The sequence below is a fragment of the Patagioenas fasciata genome, chromosome 17 (genome assembly GCF_037038585.1).
Source record: "Patagioenas fasciata isolate bPatFas1 chromosome 17, bPatFas1.hap1, whole genome shotgun sequence".
Lineage (NCBI taxonomy): Eukaryota > Metazoa > Chordata > Aves > Columbiformes > Columbidae > Patagioenas > Patagioenas fasciata.
In genome coordinates this window covers 4,432,567-4,446,004 of record NC_092536.1, presented here as the reverse complement: position 1 = coordinate 4,446,004, position 13,438 = coordinate 4,432,567, and the positions used below count along the sequence as shown (strand labels likewise).

Sequence of the window (13,438 nt, the reverse complement as noted above, 5' to 3'; positions counted from 1 at the left end):
TTATTCGTATTTCAAACTCAAAGCAAGTTAAAGCTGCTTGCACCACTAACTCATCATTTTGGGCACAGATGGTGAGATTATTTTTACAGCAAGTTTTAGCCCCAAGTTAAAGCTCTGGATGTACAGACTGGAAATTCCACAGGCAAGTCTGGTTTAAATGCAGACAGAAGCTTCTCAAACTAGCAAGGAAATCTCCCCAGAAGAGCTGCATACAGATTTTCCCTGCAGTCCTAGGCTGAAAATGCAGCAAGAACAGCCACTTCTGCAGTATTTTTGTACTGCAGCTTCAGGGAATACAACAGCCTAAAACTGCCTGCTGATATAAGCAATTGCTATTCTAATAAGCAAATGCTTCTTCCACCAACAAACTTGTTTTTTTTCGCATTTTAAATCCTACACAATGACCATCTAGTGCATCGTGTGTGTGCTGTGTAACACCAGTTAGAAAGGATATAAGGATGGAATACCCACAGGGTGTCATTGAGCCAGTCCATACCATTGTCCTGCTGCAACAAGCGGTCATATGTGATACACATGAATTTGATATCCTCCTCATCTATGCCTCCGTTCCAAATATCATACAAAATGGTCATCTCCTCAAACTCGGAGCGTGGCCTGAACTGAGGCTGGGGCGGGGAATACTCAGGGGAAGGAATCACTGGGAGGTCTTCAGATGTCTTCTTCTGCCTTCGCCACTGTCTTTTAGGTTTTGCGTGAGCTTCTTCTTCCTTGAAGTCTTCATTCCACTGGTTCTCCAGTTCCTTAAACGGCAGTTTCTCTGCAACTGCTTCAGCTGCTATTTTCTCATGGAAACCGTCATTCCTGAAGTCCAGGGTGACGGCTTCAGGGTCTTTCAGTCCATAGAAAGCATCGGGATGTCCACTCAACAGCTCTTTGCCCACAGTACTTTCCACCAAGGCCACCGGCACCGGAGGAGGTTCTATGGTTTTGCCCGAGTACATATCCAACGAGAGGACAGACGGTGGTGACCGCCTGGGCCGACCTGGCCTCCTTTTGGGAAGAACAGAAGGTGGTGGTGGAGGAGGCAGAATAGAAGCACCAGTGGGTACTTCTGGTGAGAGCAAAACAGATTTGACTTCTGCCTTGCATTCCTCGAGGGGCATTCTTCCATCTCCATGCAGGCACGGCAGGGCTGCCACAGGTATCGGCTCATCCGGCGGCAAACCCATGTCTGTGCGGAAATCTGCTTGCGGGGGGCTGGCAAAGGGGATAGGGGAAGGAACACTGTTCATGCTGATCGTAAGGGAAGCACCAAGAGGCTCTTTAAAGGGTTTCTCATCTAGCTCATCCTCCGATTGTTTCTTGCCAGACAGAAGGCAAGGAATGGTAGCACCAGCCTCTGGGAAAGTAGGCGTGAAATTGAAATCTCTCCCAGGAGTCCGAGGAATGCCACTGTTAATGCCAGGAGATTGGGACGGGTAGGAAAAGGGGCTCCCAGGGACTTGAGGAGAACTGAGGGTCAAGCTGCTTCCCGTAAGGGGAGCGTCGCTTCCCGGCGTGGCTGGAACAGTGTCTGTGCTCTGCGACTTCGCGAGGGGGTGCGAGGACTTGGCCAAAATGTCCCGCCCAGGAGTCCTAGGAATCTCCTCATCCATGGACGTTTTGGTCACCATTAATTGTTCAGGGAACTTTTCTGGAGGGACTAAAGATTCTTCTTTACCAGGAGTCGATGGTAAGGGAAGCATGGAGGATGGCACCTTGTGGGCTGGAAGCAGAAGAGTATCAGTCTCTGAATGGACCATCACCTCCCGCCCAGGCGTGCGAGGCAGCCGCTCGTCCTCCTCCGCTGCCAAGGGTAGTTTTGTTTTAACACGAGCTTCTAAGCTGCTGTCATCAGACTTGCTGAAGAAGCTGCTTTTGCTGGGCAAGGGTTCTCCAAAGACTCCCACCGGAGTCGAGAGACAGAGCGTTGCCTCCTCGTCTTGAGATTCCAGCTTTGGACCTTCCTGTACCACTGGCTCCAGCACGATAGTGGCTTCAGACTCATCCTCTGAAAGGAGGAAAAGAGAGAAGAATCAGGAGCTTTTCTTCCACTCAGTTACTCGCCACTTGCCAGTAAAGCCATGTTTAAGATGCCACAATTACAGAACAGCTCAGTTCCACCGGGAGGCTTTAAAAACTTCAATGCTTTACATTTTAGAGGCACCGAGTGTGGAGTAATTAGACGCTACCACAGACATCCCTAATGGACCATTAAAAAAAATGCACTATTAATTTGAGGATTAGCTATGACATGGGCCAGAACAAAGGTTTTCTGCTTTCAAAACCCCTGACCACCTTTTGTACAGACATAAAAAGCGAATTGTGGGGCGAGGACTTTGGAGGACTGGCAGAGTTTCAAGCTGTCAGCTTCTCTAATGTGGGATGGTAAACTAATTGCAAGGTGAAGGAGCACCCTCAGCTCTCCAAGGAAGGAGAAGTGAAGGGAGGCGCGTAACGCTCTTGAACAACACGTGAAGGAAACGGGAAGCCCTCGTAACAAGTGAGGAGACGCTCAGATGGTATCATTGACACAATTTATACGCTGCTCTCTCTAAAGCAGGCTGATCCGTCTGGAGTTTATGTACCCCCCTAGGGCCAGGGCCAAAAGGAATCAACAGTGAATCTTGTTAGGTAGCTCAAAATAACATTTCCAGCTCTCCAACTGGCAAAATATCACAGACACCAGTCCTGTCCAAGGCTCACACTGCAGGACACACTAGATGTGCTCTCCCTGTTGGCTCCAGTTTTTAACTTCTTAATTTCCCCCCTAGGTGCAGAATTTATCAACTCTTATGCATCTCACTCCTGTTTCAGTAAAAGGTTTCTACATTTCCTTGGGTTAAACACAACTCTATTGAATTAAGAAAATTTCCATCTTCCAGAAAACCAGAGAGTATTGCTCATTTGAAAGTGCTGAGTTAAAAATCCCCAAAAATAATAATAATGGGAACCAGATGTAATTCTGAGACTCCACTCACATGCCCCATATAGTTTCCCAGTCACATACGGTATTAAAGCCAAAAAGAGCCAGCAGTGGCACATTAAGCAGAGATTCCTGTTCTGTTTTAGCAGCCACAGCTTTTCTATCTTGAGCTTCAGCCACCACACCATCCAGTCAGTCACCCTTGGATGCTGACAACTGCTCAGTTCCTGTAGGACACTAAGCTGGACCAGGATAAGATTCTGGATACAACCACCACAGTATTTTTAGCGGCAGATGGCTTGTGTAGAGCTCTGTACTAAGAACCAAGCTCAGCACAGACCTCTTTCCCTGTCCAGATAACCTCTAGCACAGAGCCAAGACTGGGGGAAGAGAGAGAACAAGGGAAATGCAAATCCATACATATTGGATGCTGTGAAATGCAGTAAAAAAATGCCAAACCATATGGAAGGGCATACCTGGCCTACAGATGGGAGACAGTGCAAGTTTTGTCTCCTGGTCTCTTTCCATAACCAACTGTTTCAGTGTTTCAGCAGCAATAGATGCCTCTGGGACTTCACCACATTCACCCTCCACCGCCTTGATTTCTTCCATGCCTTCATCTCTCACAGCCAACGCCGGCTCCACGAGTCCCAGGCCTGTTGCATCCACGTAGTCATCCACAGGGTACAGCTCCAAAATAGTCTCCCTCTCATCATCAGGAATCTCATGACCAGCAGGTTCATGCTCTGTCTCAGCAACCATGGCTTCCCTGTCTTGATCTTCAGCCACCTCCTCCTCCTCTTCCTCCTCCTCGTCTTCATCATCATCATCATCATCCTCGTCTTCATCATCCGAGTCTGAACTTGACTCAAATTCAGAGGAGTCCTCACTTTCATCGGATGATTCAACTTCAGCCTTGGAAGATGATGGACTTGCTACATCTACACAAAGAACAAATTACCATTAGTTCCACTTTCTGACTTCACCAAACAATCAGGGTCTATTACAGCAGCAAATATCACTTCTACACTGTGACAGCATGGAAGCAGCTCCAACAGCAGTGCAGGGGTTTGAAGGACTCCCCTTTCAGCTTATTTATTTTTGCAGAGACTTATAAACTATGTATTTGGATGCTTACAACAATCACCATACAAGAGGCAGTTTCCTGAGCAGTAGAACTAGTGCTGCGTGCCACCTGCCCACACAGGTCTCTTTACTGGAGTTGTACTAAGATGTTCTGCTGCCTTCACACACAGCTTTAAAACGTGGAAACCACCACCTTTCAGAGCAGGGAGAACACACCCGACCCACAGGCCACGCTTGCTCCTCCTGCTGGAACTGCTTACCCTCCTCGGAGTCCTGTTCCTCCTCCTTGTCACTCGTGTCTATGCCCGTCTCCTCTTCCTCGTCATCTTCATCCTCATCATCATCTTCATCCTCATCTTCATCCTCATCATCGTCATCATCCTCCTCCTCATCCTCCTCTTCCTCCTTTGCAAGAAAACATTGCCAAAAATGAGCAGTGTCTGACTCTGAGGCCTGCCTGTCACTGTAGTAACCACCAGCGACTCTCAGGGACACTGATCAGAGACCCTGGAGAAGGAATAACCTTACAGAGGTTCCCTTAGGACAGACCCTGATAGCAGCACTCACATCCTACAGAAGGTAATTGCTAAGCCCCCTTTTAATGACAGACAGCACTCAAAACCACAATCACAAACCAACACACCTTGCCAGGCGCTGCTTTCACCAAGCCTCCCTCTTCTTCCTGCTCCTCTTCCTTCTCCGAGGAGGACTCTTCCTCTTTCTCTGATGTCTCGTCCCCCTCCTCTCCCTCGCTGTCGAGCTCCAGAGGCCTTGCTGGTCGCCGCCTCAGCCCCACGGCGTCTGCATCCTTCTTCGACAGGTCAGACGTTGTATCAGAAGCATCCCTGTCCCTCTCTGACTCTGGCGAGCAAAAACAAGAAGGAAATCTCCATCAAATACTTTGCAAGGGAGGGAAAGAGTTGACCGCATAATGGAAATGTTTTCTTTGGGAAGATCAAAGTTAGAAGCGACGTGCCCATGTGGTGTGTGAGTCCCCAGGCTCACAGGGGATTAGGAATTTCACAGGAGAGGTGAGGGTGGGACTGAGTGCAGGGTGCTGAAACGCCAAGGGTGGCAAAATGCAGATGGCCAAGGCTGACAAGCCATAGGCAGAACAGCCAGGAGACATGGCATGAGTCTGGTAAGCCCAATTTAACGCCTTTTTGTTTTATTTAAGGGCTTTACAAAACGCTGTTTATATACTTCGGCTTCAAATCCACTTATTAGTCTGAATCAACTTATGGCACAACTAACTTTTTATGTAAAACAAAGGGTATTCAAAGCCTTCTCTTATCTCTACTCTTCTCCACTTCCAGGAAAAAAAGTGAAAATATTTTCAAATAGATTTTTCTGGCAAATAACTTCGTTTTGCTTTTAAAATCAAAAGCAGGGCAAACTGTCACTAATGTGCTGTGTCCCACAATGTATCCAGTGAACTGAAAGCACGGCCCTGGAATGGACCATGAACTCAGCTGAGCTCCCTCTACTGGGTGACCAGTTCTGCATCAGCAGAACTAAAATAGGTTATGAGTTATTCATAAAACGTGGGTCTTAAATTTCCCGCCAGTAAATCTAAGAGAGCGGAATGCAGAGGAGACATCTCACAGCTGATCAGAGCTTTGTGAGAAGCGGGTTTGGCTCAGATCCTTGACTCAGTGTCTTAACTGTAAGTGAGCACACTGCTGTGAACTTTAAAAGAATTCAGCTTGCATGTGGTTTGCATCTGCTCTTGTGTTTCAAACAAACGTGCTTTGCAGACCTTCATCTTCATCATCGACAGAAGTAGAAGGCCGGATTCTCTTCTGATCCCCCGCTGAGGCAGCTTCAGGTGGCTCCTTTCTTTTCACCTGAACAAAAGACACAATTAACATTTCTCAAAGTTTGGAAACAGCAGAAATCAACTTCTTAAGCAAACTGCTACTACTTTACTTTGCCATGGTGACTTACACCCAGAAACCAAGGGCCACTTCCCCAGCTCTTGATCCCTTTATTTGCCTGCAAATGGAATTTCACTGTGAATGAAATTCTACCCCTTTGATTTGCATCAAAACACCCTGGGTACCAGCATGGAGCATGTCACCACCAGGTACTGTGAAGCTGACAGAGAAAACTCATGACAAATCCATGTGTCTGAGATGTAGCATAACAGAAAGAGAGCCTGAGCCTATGACATCTTAAAGAATCTCAAAGCAAGTTTCATTCTAAATGAATACTGCAGAATCTCTCATCCCAAACCTTTATTTGCACCTTCTGTGCATTCAAACCCCTAATTTCAGGGAAGCCCTCTACCTTCCCTTGTCCCCTTCTCACTTTTTTTAGGATATCTTTCATTTTTTATGCAAATGCTTTTTTAAAATAGGTGACCCTATGCTTCTAAGTCTGATTCTGTAAACTCACATGAGGCAGAGAACACTTTTCACCAAACTTCAGGTGAGACCCAGCTGCTAAACTGCAAGACATTCTAAGCCAAGAAATAACTGTGTAAAGCACCATAAGCATATTCTTACAGTCATCCTGAAACACTGTGTCCTAAACACAGGAAAATGTCTCATTTACCTTGCAGAGCAGGGAGATCCTCCACAGACAATTCCCACAAGTGGCAGACGAAAAGCTAAGGCTGGGAAAGAGGATCCTTGCTCTACAGTGTATGGGTGGGTTGTGAGAGAGGCTGTCAGAAGCAACCCCGTGAGTGAACAGCCTGTAGGGCTTTGGGGCACAAACCCAGAGAGGTCTGTCCTCCTGATGCTCCTTTAGGGAATGTCAGCGTAATGAAGACACATCTTTGTTTTTACCTTGAAGGATGGCAACCGGATGGCCCCTCGTAACCCAATGCCCAAGCCGATTCCCTCATATCCCAGGCCTTCTCCTTTGTTCCAGTTCTCCAAAAGACAGGATGCGATCCGATCCTTCGGCTTTGGTTTTTCCTCCAGTTCTCCCCCAGACTTCACTGGAGTGAGAGACGCCTGCAACACAGAAAGTTCCAGATCCCTGCTTACCCATGCCCTGGCCACAAGCACTATGACCAGTCCTCCCCGGGATCCAGCACACAGTACATGAACGCCTACCTTTGCCAGACGCTCCTTCTTGTCCCACCAGTCATCAAATGCCCGAAACGCCACCACTTCAACCATCTTGCGGTTCAGGTCCCTTTTCATGATAGCCTTTAGTTCCTTCACTATGACCAGGAGGACTCCATCCACAGTGGCTTTGTGGGGATCTTCCTTCTTCGGCTCATAACCCGGCGGTGGAACCGAGGGGTCAAACTTGGGCAGTGGTGGCCACTGCTGTCCACGACCGAGAGCTGCTCCCATCGAGAAAGGGCGGTAGGGCGGAAGATTCACAAACTGCATCCGTCCCGTCATGAAAGGCGGATACTGGTACGTGTTTTGTGCCTGCATCATGCGGCTCAGCATCTGAGTTTGCATTTGGAAGGACATTGGCATGCCACCCCATTGGTTGCCCAAGACACTTATCATATCCACTTGCATGACGGGGAACATGCCGGGATGGAACGGAGGGAGCGGAGGCAAGATATGGGGTGGAGGGACCCCGGGGGGCGCGGGGAGCGGCGGCGGGGGGACGGTGACAGCGGGGTGCGTGGGTGGAGGAGGTGGGGGCAGCGGCGGAGGCATCGGGAAGCCCGGCTGTGGAGGCGGCGGAGGAGGAAGAGGAGGGAACCCCGGTGGTGGCAGGGGGGGAATCGACGGGGCCATCACGGCTGTGTTGCTGACAGAGGAGTTCACCACAATGGTTTTGGCACATTCTGCACTGGTGATGGGCGCTGGGTTGGTCTCATCATCGGAGATTTCCATGTCCTCCCCTGAAGAATGCTGGCCCTGCGACAAAGGAGAGAGGAAAGGTGAGTAGCACGTTCCTTTTACATTAAATACCACAGTACCGGCTGCTTCAAACAAAAGCTAAATTTAACACGCGTTTTAATTGGGAATGGAGAACAGCGAGCGATGCTCTGAAGAGACGGGGCCCATTCAGCAGCTGGTGCCTATTGAAGTTTTTCTTGTCCATGTCAGACCTCAGGAAGCAGAGAGGTAAAAGCTTTAAAAAAGAGCATCAGCACCAAACGAACAAAACCCTCAGCTTGTAGGGAACAGAAGGGAATTGCTCCTGTGCTCAACAAAATACACCCGAACCAAATGTCTTTCACTGCAAGATACATTATCTCTCATCTGCATCTAATTCTGACAGGTGCATTACACCATGAGTTTTTAATCCCTAGTTTTCACCATGCCCAAAAAATTATCCTGTTTCTTAATTAAAATCCCTGGCTCATCTGCTGTCAACTCTTAACCTCTAATTGTGAGAAGACAATACTTCCACATGGTTGCTGCTACTAAAATTTGTCTTGACTAGACCACAGCAATTCACATGGGGAAAAAATAACCCAAATCTGCTTAAATTGCCTTTAAACAGAGTCATAAATGTTGGGATTCAAAGACATAGCGTATGTCTTGTTATTCAGCAAAATGAATACTTTACTAGCCACAAGAAGCAGAGAGTTATATAAAATGCTACAGCCATGTCCCATCTCCACGGTCAAACGGATGGAAATGGGATTAAGACAGAAGGTGCCGGTTTGCTCTGAGATCTCAAAGCTGCCTGATTAGGTCTGGTACAACAGAAAAGCTTCACGAGTTGGCTCCATCCTCAACAGCAAATGGTCCCACCTGCACACTACGTCCCACAGGCACTTCAGCCCTGAAGGTGTCTCCAGCACAGAGAAACCACATGTTTGACTGTCACAGCCCTCAGGTATTGTTAGAACAAATCCTGCTGAGAAATTCTGTAACCAAATACTGCTGGAAGACTTATCCAACAGACTGGCAGTTTATCTACACAACACGAACGGGGTTGGCCTTTTCTAGTGGGATGTCAGCAAACACAGGACAGGGTCCCAACTACCTTCTCCAAAACTATTTCTCTCATTCTTCCTTTTTTTTTTCCACTCTTGTGACGGTAAACATCCCTTGGCTATTTTCAGGACTGAAAAGCAGAAGCACTCACCACGACCTTCCCTCCCATGCTCTACAAGCACGACTGGCCTGCCTCCTTTGAACAACGTACCAAGAACTTCCTTCCTCACAACGGCTCCGTGCAGAGAAGCCAGACAAACCTTTCGCACGTTGCCATCCCCACAGCCAGCAGCGCAGAGCAGAGCGCAGCAGTGATGCTCCAGCTCTGCCTGCCCAGGACACTATGGGCTCCAGCCCGGCTGAGGCACGAGAGATCACGATCGAGTGGTCTTTAAGTGCCTCTCTGTATCTCAAGCCCGGCAAGAGTTTTGGAACCAGCTGGCTGTTTTCAGCCAAATTTGACTCAGGATCCCAAAAATGTTTATTTCTTGCATGTCTCATGCCAGTGAGTGTCTCTTCTTTCTGCTCTCCTACCAGTCTCTCCAGCCTGAAAGAACAGAGCAGCAGAACTCAGCCCTTATCAGCCCCTGAAGCTGTGCTGGGGAGAGCCGCTGGAAGCAGGCGGTGTTGGCAGTTCTCATCTGGAGCTGCTGTGATTTGATTTTTAATCTGTGGGGTAAAGGAACAAAAAGCAAGAGCAGCTGAGCTGACAAATCTGCTATGAACTGTAGCTGTGTGAAGCCGAGTAACCACAACTATCCAAATCAAACCAAACGCTTCACTGTTTTATCAAAGGTCATCTCTGCTACAGCAGCTACCACCAGAGAGCAGGCTGAGCACAACGCTTGCAACAGCAGCTTAGAAATCCTCCTGCCCTGGCACCTCCCCTCGCCCCGGCTTCCCCGCATTCCTTTGCTGCAGCAAGAACCCTCCAGCTCGCCACATGGGTCAACCCCAAAAAGCCACTCAAAATGTTACTGGTCTGAAAATGCCCAACCCCTCAGCTCAACAAGGAGACCATCATTTAACCCCTCAGAAGGGCTGGAAGCATGAGCCTGCAAACCCTGCAGCGAGTGCTATCGACCCCCTGCTGATGGAGCGGGACTCTCCCACTGCTGAGTTGCTTTAGTGCATCTGCACATGCAGGGAGGTGCTCTGAGGTCTGTTTGATAAACACTAACACGAACAGCTCAAAAAGGAGAAGCAGAAATAATAACGCCTTGCACTTGAGTCTTTCCAGAGCTGAACTGTGTCATCTCCTCAAGCTGCCCACATCTGGCTGATGTTTCTCAGTGGGTCTCGCACGCTGCATCCTCTGCCCACCTGCTCTATTGCAGTCACGTCTCACGCCGAGGATGCTGGGGGATTAAAGGACATTGTGCAGTGTCAACTACGGCAGCTCCGGTGAAAGGCGCAAAGGAAGAGCAAAGATGACGACTGTGGCAGGTGTAAAAAGGTTTCCTGTGAAACAGACCCCGTTTTTCAGTAAGTGAACACAAAATGTGCTGTTGAAAGCACTGGCTCCAATAGCAAAAGCTGGGTGATGCTAAAGGTCAGCGTTGGATAGGAAGCAAGGAGTGTTCAGGCTACCAAAGACAGTTAAAATCAGCTTCATATTCGTATTCATCTAACCTGATGCGGTATGGAGGAAAGTCACCCCGCGGAGCACCAGCAGCAGGCAGTGCCATGGGTAGTTCCAAGCCACAAATTCTCCCCAGTCCCCAGTCCCTCCCGCAGAATCCTGCACCCCCCAGTGCCACCCAGCACCAGTGGGAGTCACGGCTCAAGATCAGTCCCTGCTGAGCGCAAACCACCAGTGCCAAAGCGCCCGCCCGAGCGACACGTCCTCCCGTCCTGCAGCGCCCAGGGCAGCCAGAGCCCGCTCCCATCCACACCGGCCCTCTGCGCAGCACCAAAGAATCCTGCCTGACAAATGAGGCTGCTTTTCCCTCTTGAAGGAAATATCAGACAGAAAAAGCCAATCCTGAAGCTGCAGAGAGGTGGCAGGACTATCCAGACTTCGTTTTGTAGCACACAGCAGCTTTCTTCATTCATCATACATTTATTTTTACTTAAGCTGAAATGAGAACTGCTAAAGCAATAACTGGCATTTTTGGAAGACTGACATTCTTTTTTTAAATTCTTCTGCTGCTCAGGTGGGTCTGCAGGAAGCAACAATAGATCCTCTGCTTCCTATAATGTTGAGCTGACAACTCACCTGCACTTGCACCGTGAACACAGTCTGTGCTCCAATTTTATCCCAAGCAAGATGGAAAGCAAAAGAGAAAAAGATTAAGCAGCAGGGAGGAAAAGATCAGAAAGGCAGGGGAGAAAAAAAAGAATACACAAGGTTAGGAAAGAGGTCAAACCAAAAGATCATATACACGGAAGTCTTTAAAGAAAGTTAAGAGGAATTAATATTTAAAGCGGATGAGCAGTTACAGGAACGTTGTATCTAAGGGGGAAAAACATGGGCACCAGCTGAGTGAGAGACACTGAGGTACAGAAGGAAAAACCAAGGGAAGACATAAAAAGATCTTTTGTTACATGAATTACTATCCATTCACCTGCGTGAACCTGGATTTACTGTGGTTGCTACCAAATGAGCTAAAAAGTAGCTGCACTGTCCTCTCAAAGAAACCACCGTCTAGCTGGCTTCCCTTTCTGCTCTCACAAGAGGAAAAATGTGAGCTGATATATGGCACACGTGCTGGTACGAGGATGTCATGGCCATCACTGTCAAACAGCGGTGTCAATCAGTCTCGGAGTTCACCTGCGCATTTCTGAGGGCATCTGGTACAACGCCTCCAGAAAACCTCCCTTCAGCCCACTGAGAGAAGTGCCATTTCCAACTAGATTAATTTGTGCTGACATCTTTACTTTGCATTAATTCAATTAAGAGTTAGCAAAACAGGTATTTAATTATATGCATGACACATTTTACCAAAGGTGTTTTAATGATGCAAATATGCTGGGAGAGATTCACGTCAGTGTAACCGCTTATAAATTGCCTCATTCATTGTTCACCCAAAATGCTAACTGCCACCTTTAATATTGGTACAGCGCATTTCAGCACAGGCAGAGCCTCCTGAGTTAAGTGAATGGAACACTCTGAGATCTCACTCCTGGATCAGCCTGAACAGTGACAGGGTAGAGAGCCACTGAATGCAGGGTTTCGGTCTTATCTCAGAGCCTAACACCCAGCATTTAGCAAGCAAATGTCCACACCCGCAGAAAAAAGCAACTATAGCTTAATATTTACATGCAGAACTGGCAGCTTCCAGATGTGAAGAGGCAGTTTGAGGAGCACTGATGCTGCGGCAGCAGTTGGGAGCTCCATCCTACGTGCTGTTCGGTACCTTTCCTACAGGTAGAGGATCTTCACACACTTTAATTTCCTTTTCAAAGGGCTATCTGATAAAGAATTTGCTCAGAATTTCAGAATGTATTTTGAAGTTATTTATATCTGAGGTGGGGAACCTGTATCCCTGAATGTAGTGACTCCTCTGGCACAGACCAGCTGATCTCTGGTGCATCAAAATAATGAAATGCAGGATCAATGGCAGGCAGCACAATGCAAGGTCATTAGCTTTAATGAAGTGAAGCATCGCAGGCTTGCAAGAAATAGCAAATCTTTAAGACTGCTGCAACTTGCTCTCACAGAAACCAAACAGAACAAAGAAAATTCACTCCTTGAGCCCTAAAACTTGGAAAACTCCCTATTTAAACACTGATCATCTTTGCCATTTAAAATGCTAAGAAGCAGCTTTTCAAAAAAGCCAGAACTAAAATCAGGAGTGGCTCTTGGAGAGACAGTTTTCGTAACCTGGTCAAGAAGCCATCACTTGGTTTTGGATTAAGCTCATCCAAGGATCTAAAGGATCATCCTTCATCCTTAAAGAAATGTGGGGAAAGAAAAACCTTCCGAAGGTGATGGGGAGAGGACAAGTGACCAAAGAAGGTCGCACAGAAAGCCACTGAAGGGGTTGAGAACAGGCTCCTGGTGTCTCCAACAGCCCGTTCCCCGGCTCTGCCCGTGCTGTGTTTGACAAGGGAACGGCCCCAGCGCCATTCGCTGCGATCCAGGGTGAAAACAGCCTGTGTTTGCTAAAACACTGCTCTCTCTTCCTACTCCTTTGGCAGAACACGTTAAAGAGAGCAGGACATTGCAAACCTGCCGCATTTCTTACAATGCCATCCAGAACAAAAAGGAAGCCTGAGGATGCAAAGCAGCCACCTGCAACTCTTCCTCAAAGACAGAGTTTCAGTGAAAAACTCCCTTAAAAAAAGACAAGCCCATTCAAGTTTGGCCCAGTGAATTCCACCATTCACTTTGCTAACAGAGTGAAATACCTGTCTCTGCTCAAAATCTACATACCAGAGCGTGGCGAGGGCTTCAGAGAGCATTGCTTTGTTCATTTTTCATCTGCTTTTAGCTAGAGAAGAGCTTGCAGACAACACACATTCTCGGCCAAGCACGTAGAGAGGAGTCGTGCCTGCAAACTGCCCTCGCTGCTCGCGGCAGCGCGACGCTCGGCACCGTGACACGGCACAGGGA

The 13,438-nt window shown here is 48.0% G+C and overlaps 1 protein-coding gene across 3 annotated transcripts in view; it reads right to left on the bottom strand.

Annotated features, from left to right (window-relative positions):
- The window catches only part of SETD1B (SET domain containing 1B, histone lysine methyltransferase), a 49,452-nt gene that overhangs the window by 9,180 nt on the left and 26,834 nt on the right, over positions 1–13,438 (bottom strand). For all 3 annotated transcript variants that reach the window (XM_071815955.1, XM_065851364.2, XM_065851365.2), the window contains exons 7-13: positions 7,078–7,848; positions 6,805–6,975; positions 5,772–5,859; positions 4,656–4,873; positions 4,273–4,417; positions 3,403–3,867; positions 455–2,011 (exon numbers count right to left, since the gene is read on the bottom strand). In XM_071815955.1, coding sequence (XP_071672056.1) covers positions 455–2,011; positions 3,403–3,867; positions 4,273–4,417; positions 4,656–4,873; positions 5,772–5,859; positions 6,805–6,975; positions 7,078–7,848 — 3,415 coding nt within the window. The remainder of the gene's footprint in view (positions 1–454; positions 2,012–3,402; positions 3,868–4,272; positions 4,418–4,655; positions 4,874–5,771; positions 5,860–6,804; positions 6,976–7,077; positions 7,849–13,438) is intronic.